The sequence below is a fragment of the Hyperoodon ampullatus genome, assembly GCF_949752795.1.
Source record: "Hyperoodon ampullatus genome assembly, chromosome: 7".
Classification (NCBI taxonomy): domain Eukaryota; kingdom Metazoa; phylum Chordata; class Mammalia; order Artiodactyla; family Ziphiidae; genus Hyperoodon; species Hyperoodon ampullatus.
The window spans coordinates 33,876,122-33,888,907 of NC_136920.1; the positions used below are offsets into that span (position 1 = coordinate 33,876,122).

The 12,786-nt window shown below is 34.9% G+C and overlaps 1 protein-coding gene across 1 annotated transcript in view; it reads left to right on the forward strand.

Annotated features, from left to right (window-relative positions):
- CCDC34 (coiled-coil domain containing 34) overlaps positions 1-11,466 on the forward strand; it is a gene marked incomplete at its 5' end in the record, with an annotated part of 43,639 nt that extends 32,173 nt beyond the window's left edge. The window contains 3 exons of the mRNA XM_079709185.1: positions 8,652-8,810; positions 9,374-9,515; positions 10,999-11,466. Coding sequence (XP_079565311.1) covers positions 8,652-8,810; positions 9,374-9,515; positions 10,999-11,213 — 516 coding nt within the window. The 3' untranslated portion in view covers positions 11,214-11,466. The remainder of the gene's footprint in view (positions 1-8,651; positions 8,811-9,373; positions 9,516-10,998) is intronic.
- Between the last annotated feature and the right edge of the window lie 1,320 nt (positions 11,467-12,786).

Sequence of the window (12,786 nt, forward strand, 5' to 3'; positions counted from 1 at the left end):
CACACACCTATGGTCAATTAATCTATGTGACAAAGCAGGCAAGAATATACAAAGGAGAAAAGACAGTCTCTTCGAAACGTGGTGCTGAGAAAACTGGATAGCTACATGTAAAATAATGAAATTAGACATTTCATAAACACTATACATAAAAATAAACTCAAAATGGATCAAAGACCTAAATGTAAGGCTACACACTATAAGACTCTTAGAGGAAAACATAGGCAGAATACTCTTTGATGTAAATTGCAGCAAGATATTTTTTGATACACCTCCTAGAGTAATGAAAATAAAACCAAATATAAACAAATAGGACCTAATAAAACTTAAAAGCTTCTACACAACAAGGGAAACCATAAACAAAATAAAAACACGACACACATAATGGGAGAAAATATTTGCAAACGAAGCAACTGAAACAGGATTAATCTCCAAAATATACAAACAACTCATGCAGCTCTATATCAAATAAACAAACAACCCAATCAAAAAGTAGGTAGAAGGCAGACTCTGGGAGGGCTCACGCCAAGGAGTACTTCCCAGAACTTCTGCTGCCAGTGTCCTTGTCCCCACGGTGAGCCACAGCCACCCCATGCCTCTGCAGGAGACCCTTCAACACTAGCAGGTATTGTAAGAATCAGGCTGCTAATGTTGGCATATGCGCATTTAGCCTTAAAAGAGATTAAGTTGAGAAGCAAGAAGAACTACAATCCTGCAGCCTGTGGAACAAAAACCACATTCACAGAAACATAGACAAGATGAAAAGGCAGAGTGCTAAGTACCAGATGAAGGAACATGATAAAACCCCAGAAAAACAACTAAATGAAGTGGAGATAGGCAACCTGCCAGAAAAAGAATTCAGAATAATGATAGTGAAGATGATCCAGGACCTCGGAAAAAGAACGGAGGCAAAGATCGAGAAGATGCAAGAAATGTTGAACAAAGACCTAGAAGAATTACAGAACAAACAAACAGAGATGAAAAATGCAATAACTGAAATGAAAACTACACTAGAAGGAATCAATAGCAGAATAACTGAGGCAGAAGAACGGATAAGTGACCTGGAAGACAAAATGATGGAATTCACTGCTGCGGAACAGAATAAAGAAAAAAGAATGAAAAGAAATGAAGACAGCCTAAGAGACCTCTGGGACAATATTAAACGCAGCAACATTCACATTATAGGGGTCCTAGAAGGAGAAGTGAGAGGGAAAGGACCAGAGAAAATATTTGAGGAGATTATAGTCGAAAACTTCCCTAACATGGGAAAGGAAATAGCCACCCAAGTCCAGGAAGCACAGTGAGTTTCATACGGGATAAACCCAAGGAGAAACACACCAAGACACATAGTAATCAAATTGGCCAAAATTAAAGACAAAGAAAAATTATTGAAAGCAGCAAGGGAAAAATAACAAATAACATACAAGGGAACTCCCATGAAGTTAACAGCTGATTTCTCAGGAAAGACTCTACAAGCCAGAAGGGAGTGGCATGATATATTTAAAGTGATGAAAGGGAAGAACCTACAACCAAGATTACTCTACCTGGCAAGGATCTCATTCAGATTCAATGGAGAAATCAAAAGCTTTACAGACAAGCAAAAGCTAAGAGAATTCAACACCACCAAACCAGCTCTATAACAAATGCTAACGGAACTTCTCTAAGTGGGGAACACAAGAGAAGAAAAGGACCTACAAAAACAAACCCAAAACAATTAAGAAAATGCTCATGGAACATACCTATCGATAATTACCTTAAACGTGAATGGATTAAATGCTCCAACCAAAAGGCACAGGCTTGCCAAATGGATACAAAAACAAGACCCATATATATGCTGTCTAAAAGAGACCCACTTCAGACCTAGGGACACATACAGACTGAAAGTGAGGGGTTGGAAATAGATATTCCATGCTAATGGAAATCAAAACAAAGCTGGAGTAGCAATACTCATATCAGGTAAAATAGACTGTAAAATAAAGAATGTTACAGGAGACAAGGAAGGACACTACATAATGATCAAGGGATCAATCCAAAAAGAAGATATAATGTTATAAATATATATGCACCCAACATAGGAGCACCTTAATACATAAGGCAAATGCTAACTGCTATAAAAAAGGAAATCGACAGTAACACAATAATAGTGGGGGACTTTAACACCTCACTTACACCAATGGACAGATCATCCAAAATGAAAATAAATAAGGAAACAGAAGCCTTAAATGACACAATAGACCAGATAGATTTAGTTGATATTTATAGGACATTTCATCTGAAAACAGTGTATTACACTCTCTTCTCAAGTGCGCATGGAACATTCTCCAGGATAGATCACATCTTGAGTCACAAATCAAGCCTCAGTAAATTTAAGAAAATTGAAACCATATCAAGCATCTTTTCTGACCACAACACTATGAGATTAGAAATGAATTACTGGGGGAAAAAAACCGTAAAAAGCTCAAACACATGGAGGCTAAACAATACGTTACTAAATAACCAAGAGATCAGTGAAGAAATCAAAGAGGAAATCAAAAAATACCTAGAGACAAATGACAATGAAAACACGACGATCCAAAACCTATGGGATGCAGCAAAAGTAGTTCTAAGAGGGAAGTTTATAGCTATACAAGCCTAACTCAAGAAACAAGAAAAATCTCAAACAATCTAACCTTACACCTAAAGGAACAAGAGAAAGAAGAAGAAACAAAACCCAAGGTGAGCAGAAGGAAAGAAATGATAAAGATCAGAGCAGAAATAAATGAAATAGAAACAAAGAAAACAATAGCAAAGATCAATAAAACTAAAAGCTGGTTCTTTGAGAAGATAAACAAAATTGAGAAACCATTAACCAGACTCGTCAAGAAAAGAGGGAGAGGACTCAAATCAATAAAATTAGAAATGAAAAAGGAGAAGTTACAACAGACACTGCAGAAATACAAAGCATCCTGAGAGACCACTACAGGCAACTCTATGCCAATAAAATGGACAACCTGGAAGAAATGGACAAATTCTTAGAAAGGTAAAACCTTCCAAGACTGAACCAGGAAGAAATAGAAAATATGAACAGACCAATCACAAGTAATGAAACTGAAACTGTGGTGAAAAATCTTCCAACGAACAAAAGTCCAGGACAAGATGGCTTCACAGGTGAATTCTTTGAAACATTCAGAGAAGAGGTAACCCCCATCCTTCTCAAACTCTTCCAAAAAATTGCAGAGGAAGGAACGCTCCCAAACTCATTCTATGAGGCCACCATCACCCTGATACCAAAACCAGACAAAGATACTACAAAAAAAGAAAATTACGGACCAATATCACTGATGAACATAGATGCAAAAATCTTCACCAACAAACTAGCAAACAGAATCCAACAATACATTAAAAGGATCATACATCATGATCAAGTGGGATTTATCCCAGGGATGCAAGGATTCTTCAATGTACGAAAATCAATCAATGTGATATACCATATTAACAAATTGAAGAATAAAAACCATATAACCATCTCAATAGATGCAGAAAAAGCTTTTGACAAAATTCAACACCTATTTATGATAAAAACTCTCCAGAATGTGGGCATAGAGGGAACCTACCTCAACATAATAAAGGCCATATACGACAAACCCACAGCAAACATCACATCATTCTCAATGGAGAAGAACTGAAAGAATTTCCTCTAAGATCAGGAACAAGACAAGGATGTCCACTCTCACCACTGTTATTCAACATAGTTTTGGAAGTCCTAGCCACAGCAATCAGAGAAGAAAAAGCAATAAAAAGAATACAAATTGAAAGTGTAGAAGTAAAACTGTCACTGTTTGCAGATGACATGACATAGAGAATCCTAAAGATGCCACCAGAAAAATACTAGAGCTAATCAGTGAATTTGGTAAAGTTGCAGGATACAAAATTAATGTATAGAAATCTCTTGCATTCCTATACACTAATGATAAAAAATCTGAAAGAGAAATCAAGGAAACACTCCCATTTACCATTGCACCATAAAGAATAAAATGCCTAGGAATAAACCTACCTAGGGAGACCAAAGAGCTGTATGCAGAAAATTATAAGACACTGATGAAAGAAATTAAAGATGATACCAACAGATGGAGAGATATACCATGTTCTTGGATTGGAAGAATCAATATTGTGAAAATGACTATACTACCCAAAGCAATCTACAGATGCAATCTACAGATCCCTATCAAATTAGCAATGGCATTTTTTAAGGAACTAGAACAAAACTTAAAATTTGTATGGTGACACAAAAGACCCCAAGTAGCCAAAGCAGTCTTGAGGGGAAGAAAACTGGAGGAATCAGACTCCCTGACTTCAGACTATACTACAAAGCTACAGTAATCAAGACAATATGGTACTGGCACAAAAACAGAAACATAGATCAATGGAACAAGATGGAAAGCCCAGAGATAAACCCATGCACTTATGGTCAACTAATCTATGACAAAGGAGGCAGGGATATACTATGGAGAAAAGACAGTCTCTTCAATAAATGGTGCTGTGAAAACTGGACAGCTACATGTAAAAGAATGAAATTAGAACACTCCCTAACAACAAACACAAAAATAAACTCAAAATGGAATAGTGACCTAAATGTAAGACCAGACACTATAACACTCTTACAGGAAAATGTAGGAAGAACACTCTTTGACATAAATCACAGCAAGATCTTTTTTGATCCACCTCCTGGAGTAATGGAAATAAAAACAAAAATAAACAAATGGGACCTAATGGAACTTCAAAGCTTTTGCACAGCAAAGGAAACCATAAACAAGAAGAAAAGGCAACCCTCAGAATGGGAGAAAATATTTGCAAACGAATCAACAAAGAATCAATCTCCAAAATATATAAACAGCTCATGCAGCTTAATATTAAAGAAACAAACAACCCAGTCCAAAAATGGGCAGAAGACCTAAATAGACATTTCTCCCAAGAAGACATACAGATGGCCAAAAAGCACATGGAAAGATGCTCAACATAACCAATTACCATAGAAATGCAAATCAAAACTACAATGAGGTATCACCTAACACCGGTCAGAATGGCCATCATCAAAAAGTCTACAAAGAATAAATGCTGGATAGGGTGTAGAGAAAAGGGAACTCTCCTACAGTGTTGGTGGGAACGTAAATTGGTACAACCAGTATGGAGAACAAAATAGAGGTTCCTTAAAAAACTAAAACTAGAACTACCATATGATCCAGCAATCCCACTCCTGGGCATATATCCGGAGGAAACCATAATTCAAAAAGATAGGTGTACCCCAGTGTTCATTGCAGCACTATTTACAGTAGACGAGACATGGAAGCAATCTAGTGTCCATTGACAGAGGAATAGATAAAGAAGAGTTGGTACATACTTACAATGGAATATTACTCAGCCATAAAAAAGAACAAAATGCCATTTGCAGCAACATGGATGGACCAAGAGATTATCATACTTAGGGAAGTAAGTCAGAGAAAGAAATATCATATGATGTCATTCATATGTATATCAAAAATTTAAAAAATGATACAAATGAACTTATTTACAAAGCAGAAACAGACTTACACATATTGAAAACAAAGTTATGGTTACCAAAGGTGAAACATGGGGGGTGGAGTGATAAATCAGGAGCCTCGTGATTAACATACGCATACTACTATATACAACAAGGACCTACTCTATAGCACAGGGAACTCTCTACTCAATATTCTGTGATAACCTGTATGAGAAAAGAATCTGAAAAGTAATGAATATATGTCTGTGTATAACTGAATCACTTTGCTGTACACCTGAAACTAAAAACATTGTAAACCACCTATACTCCAATTTAAAAAAAAGAAAAAAGTTACATTGAGGATTAGGGCTTCAATATATGAATTTTGGTGGGACAGAATTCAATCCATAGCACTCTTGACCATTTCTACATTTCTTGTTTTTTGTTTGTTTAGTTTAGTGTTTAAATTTTTTCCATTTTGTGTGTCTTAATAGTAAGTTGTAAGAATTCTTTTTATATTCCTTTAAGTCCTATAACATGTATTGTAAATATTTCCTTTTAATTTTTTTATGACTTGTTTAAAGAGCAGAAATTTTAAATTTTGGTTAAGTTCCATATTTCTGTTTTTTCCTTTATAGTTTGTGAGTTTTGTGTTCTATTAAAGAAACGTTTGCCTATGCCAAGGTTGTAAAATATTCTCCATTGTTTTCTTCTAGAAGTTTTATAACCTCAGCTTTTACCTATTTGCATTTTGAGTTAATTTTAATGTTGGCATGTGTTAAGGGTCAAGGTTCATTTTGTTGCAGTATGGATATACAGTTGTTCCAACACTGTGTTGAAAGATAATATTTTCACTACTCAGTTACCCTGACATTTTTATTTCAAATCCATTGACCAAATACGTCTGGGTCTATTTCTGGACTGTATTCTGTTCAGTTGATCTATATCCTATGCCACTACTACACTATCTGCTTACTATAGCTTTATATAGTAACTCTTGGATTTAAAATTCTTCTAATCAAATAGTGTAAGTCTTCCATCTTTTTTCTTCTATTTCAGAATTGTTTTAGCCGCTCTGGACCCTTTCCATTTAGAATTAGCTTATCAATTTCCCTAATCATGCTTGCTTGAATAGTGCCTGATACTATTGGGATTGCATTAAATACATAAATAGATCATTCTGGAGAAAATTGCTATCTTAATAATATCAAATTATAAATCTATAAACATGATTTTTTTTCTATTTAGACCATATTTATCTCAGTTTTTTTCTTCTTTTTTTTTTCAGTGTACAGGGGTATTATATGTCTTATTTAAATGTATCCGTAAGTATTTCATGTTTCTGATGAGAGCAGTTATCTTGAGTTATTCCTAATATTATCTTATAATTTTCATATTTGGTTTGGACTTTAGAGAAATAGTGGGCTCCTAAAATGAGCTTGGAAGTGTTCTCTTTTTCTCTTTTTAAAACAATTTGTGTAGTGATTGGTACTGTTGCTTCCTTAGACGTGTGATAGACTCTACCAGTGAAGCAATTGGAGGCTAGAGTTTTCTTTGTGGGAAAGTTTTAAATTCTGAATTGTTTTTACAAGTAGAGGCTCATTCAGTTACTCTATTTCTTCTTGAATCGGTTTTGGAAAGTGATATATTTTTAAGGAATTTTGACATCTTATTTAAATTGAATTTATTGGCAAAAAATTGTTTTCAGCATTCTCTCATATGTATATAAGAGATACGTAGTGATCTGTCGTTTACCATCTGTGTGACCTTGGGCAGATTACTTAACTTCTTTGTGGAATTTAACCCAATAGTTAAATTCCAGCATTATTTCAATGGATACTGAGTTCTCAGCAAGGAAGGATTTCCTTTTGCAGCTATTGGCAGACCAACAATAAGGAAATACAGCAACTTGGGGAATGACAGGGGCTTTAATTTTTTTATTTTTTGGCCTTGCCTCGAGGCTTGTGGGATCTTAGTTCCCTGAGGAGGGATTGAATCTGTGCCCTCAGCAGTTAAAGCACAGAGTCCTAACCATTGGACCACCAGGGAATTCCCGTGCTTTGATTTTTAAGACCCACCTTTCCTGCACAGCACTGGACATATGTTGTATGTAACTGATGTTCGTTCCTTGGGTCTTACTTGAATTGCTTGTATTAAAGTATTCTACAAGATGCTTTTAAGGGAAGAATTTCTTGGCTCATATTTCTTTGCTCAATGAAGGGTGATGTATGTGGCATTTGTATTGCATATACTTCATGTTTGCAGATTATTTTCTAAACCTTTGATAAAGAGAGCTAGCCATGTCATTGGTTATTTAGAATTTAGCTGTGTTGGTAGATTATCTTTTGAGTGAGAAAAAGAAGAAACATTGACTTATAGTCTGTGTCAAGTTTTTACTTCAAGGGGCTAGATAAAATTTTAGGCTTTGTGGACCATACAGTCTCTGTTGCAACTATTTAACTTTGCTGTTGTGGTGCAAAAGCAGCATAGACAATAAATATGTAAATAAATGTGTGGCCACATTTCAGTAAACCTTTATTTACAAATACAGGTGGTTGATGAACCATATTTGGCCTGCAGGCCATAGTTTGCCAATCCTTGGTCTGTGTAAGGCTTATAAGAATTACATAGCCAGAGATTTGTCTGTATGTGCCCTTATAGAAGTACTTAATGGGCCAAAATTTGTGCTCTGTAACTCTTTGATGGTGAAAATTTATCCAAGTATTTGTATTGGCAAATTGTCTGGGGAATGTGTACATATGTGGCTCCTATTTTAGATTGGGGGTAAACATCCATCAACAAACACTAAGATTCAGGACAGTCTAATAGGTCATAATTTCTGTCCACCAATTTACTCAGCAAATCTTTATAAAACACCTACTATTTACTTAACACTGTCCCAGGCTCTGAGTGTACTTTGTCAAGCAAGACCTTTGTTATGGCCATCATGAAACATATGCTCAAGCTGGTAGACTAAAATTGATCAGGTAAGTGCAGGTATGTTATATATTTTCATAAGCCACACTGTGTCAACCACTATTTTACCACCTATTTTAAGAAATAACTGAAGTTTAGAAAATTGCTGCACGTAACACTTCTTCCTGGTATGAGGATGATTACAGATATTCCAATTAAAATTCCTTTATTTTTATTTAAGAAAAGAAAAGAAAGGGAACAAAAAATTAATAAAGAAAGGGAGGAAAAAGCAGCAAAGGAACTGGAGAGAGAACATTTACAAGAAAAAGCAAAAGAAAAATATGAAGAATGGTTAAAGAAAAAAAATGCTGAAGAATGTGAGAAGAAGAAGAAAGAAAAGGTATTTTCACTAAAGTGATCAGTTAGAATATATGACTTTCATGTTTACATGTGCCAGCTATATTGTATAAAGAGTTTCTAATAGAAAATTGGCACTATCTTATCATAATATAAATACATGTAGCTACCCCTACTTGTTATACTATGATTAGGCTTCAGAAATGAATATGCATTTGTGGTTTTCTTAGGTTGAGAAGTACTAATAAGCCTATTGATATTTCTGCAGTCAGGTTCAAACTTTTGATTGTTTTTTATATGCTTTTAAATATTATTCAATGCACTTTTATGGAAAGTTTTATTACATTATTATAAATTACTATCCTATTTTAAAACAGCAAATTGCTTTTTTCTTCTTGGGTTTAATGTCTTATTGTTTAGAGGCAGCCACCTTCATATCACATCCCTGATCATGTTAAATTTTGCCCTCTATAGAATTATGATTCAGTATTTCTGATCAGAAAGCCATTGGGATGGGGAGCTACTGGGGAAAAGAGTCAGTAGAATTTGAATAGAATTTTTAGTTACAGAATATCCCTGGAGATTCTTTGGTCTTGTCATTTTAAGGAAAAAGAAAAACAACGGCAGGCTGAATTACAGGAAAAAAAGAAAATAGCAGAAAAAAAATTTAAGGAATGGTTGGAAAATGCAAAAAATAAACCTCGTCCAGCTGCAAAGAGCTATGGTTATGCCAATGGAAAACTCACAGGTTGGTTTTTATGTTATGTGGGTTACATAAATATGGCTTGCAGGAGTGAATATTATATATTATGTTTCCTTTTGACAGAAATAGAAATGTGTAAAAATCATTTTTCTTTCAAATTACTATTTTCTGGAAGATTATAACATACTGTGTTCCTGTGGAGATACTACAAATTTGTTGTCATTCTCTAAAACCAGATACATTTTAAAGGCAACAATGGTAAAACTGCAAAGTAATGATTTCTAACGTTAAGAAACAAGTAAAATTTTCTTACATTCCTTGGATTTTAAAGCCTTAATCAGGATATATTGAAGGGGTCATTTTCTTCCCCTTCTCTAACCCTCTCTGAGGCAGAGCTTCCAGTGTCTTTGGCACATTCTTTTTGCAGGGTGGAATACTAGACAGCACATGAACCAGACACAGACCTGGTTGGCCTTTAGGCTTGGTCTGATTATAAATGGCAATGCATGTTTTTCTTTGTACTTCATGTTGGAAGCTCATGCCTTGCTGACAGCTGCCTTCACTTGTTTAAGTGATTTATTATTAAAAATACTCCCATTCTGTTTTGTTCACACAATAGGACATATTCCAGACTTTGTTTTGACCATCGTGGTGAAGTGTGTGTTGACATATCTATGCAGTCAAAGTGGGTTGCCAATGTCTGAATGACACATTCCTGCTGTCAGGATTTAGGCCTCTCCTGCGTGTCACAGAGGTCATCCTTTACAGCTACCGAGCAGGGTCTGCTCTGTTTTTTTGTTCTCTTGTTTGAAATAAGAGTAATAGTCTACGGCCATACCACCCTGAACGCGCCCGATCTCGTCTGAAATAAGAGTAATAAGCAGTGGTTTTAACCAAATGATTGGATAGTAAAGTTAAAACTTAGGTGGAATATACATATTGACTAGAAGTTAATTGGTGAAATAATGGATTATTTTACTAAATTTTTTGCATTTAAATAAGTTTTATTCTAATAAATATCTTTGCAAATGCTCTACTGCTCTTAATTATCAAAATTACAGTGATATTATGAAATCTGATTAAGTGACAGTGATTTAGAATTTAAGTGGTTCTAAACAAGAATCTTGATTCACTTTAGCTACATATGCAACATACATTTTTTCTGCAAACTTTAGTGTCCGACTAGGGGAAACATGTACACAATCAGCGGTTTCCCAGACTGAGTTAAAATGAAGATTTTGTTCAATTTAAGGGTTCTAAAATTAATTTCTTAGGAGAACTTTTATGAGTTTATATAGATTTGAACATTAATGTTCTTTGAATGCTTAGAATTATTTATATTTTAATTTTTACTTCAATACTCACTGTGTTTGAAAATATTTGAGAGTTCAAGTTTTAAATGAGTCAAATTGGTTTATCAATGATATTTTTGCCCTTTTAATATTTTAACATTTTTCTGTGAATTTTAAAATATGTAGTTTCTTTGATCTCAAAAAGTTTTCTTGTTCTGATTTTTTAATAATTTTAGGTTTTTACAATGGAAATTCTTATCCAGAGCCAGCCTTTTATAACCCAATTCCATGGAAACCAGTTCCTGTGCCTCCTCCCAAAGGAGCAAAGGATCTATCAGGAAAAAAGACTAAAAGGCCTGTGATAAGCCAGCCAAACAGGTCATCCTCTCTGGTAATGCGTAAAGCCAGAAGTAATCTTTGCCTTGGAACTCTGTGCAGAATACAAAGATAGTAGATGTGGGAAAGTACATGCTTTTACCTGGAGCTATTTAATTTTAAAATCAGAAATTGTTTTGTTACTGCTCAATTAGTAGCTCAACATTTGATGTATCTTTGATAAGTTCAAATTCTTACATTTGTATACAGAGTCCTTAGAATTAATTGAGAAAGATATTTTATACATTTTCATTTTTATAAATGCTTCAAGGTTGATCTTGGCATATTGTTTTGCAGGATAAGTTACTGAATCTAACAGTTGTGTTTGTATTTAGCTTGTATTAAAACTACCCTCTAATATCAATAAAAGCAACAATTTTTCATGTGTCCTTTCATACTATATGTTGTGTGTTTATGTTTATGAACATAGTAAGATTAAGTCGTTCAAACAAGCATTTCTAAACTGCATGCTCAAGATAATTCTTAGAAGAATCTAAATGGGTTAGAATCCCAGAGTAATCAAAGACAGTCTTTGTTGATGGCTTTTGGTATATTTTTCCCTGTGTAAATATTTGTAAATCGCTAACTGAAGTCATGTTTGGTAACAGAGAAATGAAGTTTGGGTTTTGAAAGGAAAATTTAAAAACACTGTTTTGGACTCAATCTTAGATTGGTATGTAGTAATCTTGAGACACTAATATTTTGCTATACTCTGCTATACTTTGTACAAATAGTTATACATTATAATTAGTTATGTTGTTAATTTTAGAATTAGAAATATCAATGCATTATTATATATATATATATATTTTTTGCGGTACACGGGCCTCTCACTGTTGTGGCCTCTCCCATTGCGGAGCACAGGCTCCAGACGCGCAGGCTTAGCGACCATGGCTCACGGGCCCAGCCGCTCCGTGGCATGTGGGATCTTCCCGGACCGGGGCACGAACCCACGTCCCCTGCATCGGCAGGCGGACTCTCAACCACTGCGCCACCAGGGAAGCCCCAATGCATTATTTTTTAATGTTAAATGTTGAGGGATATTTTACTGAAGTTGAAATCAAAAATCTTAATAAATACACGTTAAGGATAGTATATCAACGGATTACTAAAGTAGCACTCAACACTTTTTATTAAGTTTTAAAAGTCTGTATCTTTTCTTAGTGGACTCTCAAGAAATGAAAATTTGTTGGGGCAATATAAAGTTCAGTAAATTCATTTAAAAGTGATTCCTATTTACACTGTATTTCATGTTTCTGCTAGGTTAGTCAGCTGTCAAGTATCTAGTGATTAACCTGCAATGGTGTTGATCAACTGCAGGAAACAGCAATGGGATCTTTGAAGAATATTCATATTGTCAGAAATCTAGAAAACTTCATTTTTTTTTCCTGCTTATGGGGGTTTGTGAGCCCCATAAGGACTGAACACTCAATTCAGGCATCTTCATTTGGTTTTATTTAATTTTTTCACTTCTAAGCAGAGAACAGTTTGGGAGGAGTCAGAGTTTGTTGGGTCAAAATATTGGTGAGATTTTGTGGCCTGACCATCCTTGGAACCTCTTAGATGCGGTGAAACTTACAGGTGATCATTCTACATGAGCAAATTCTCCTATGTAGAGAGAATGTAGAATTTGCCAGGGTAGCAATAAA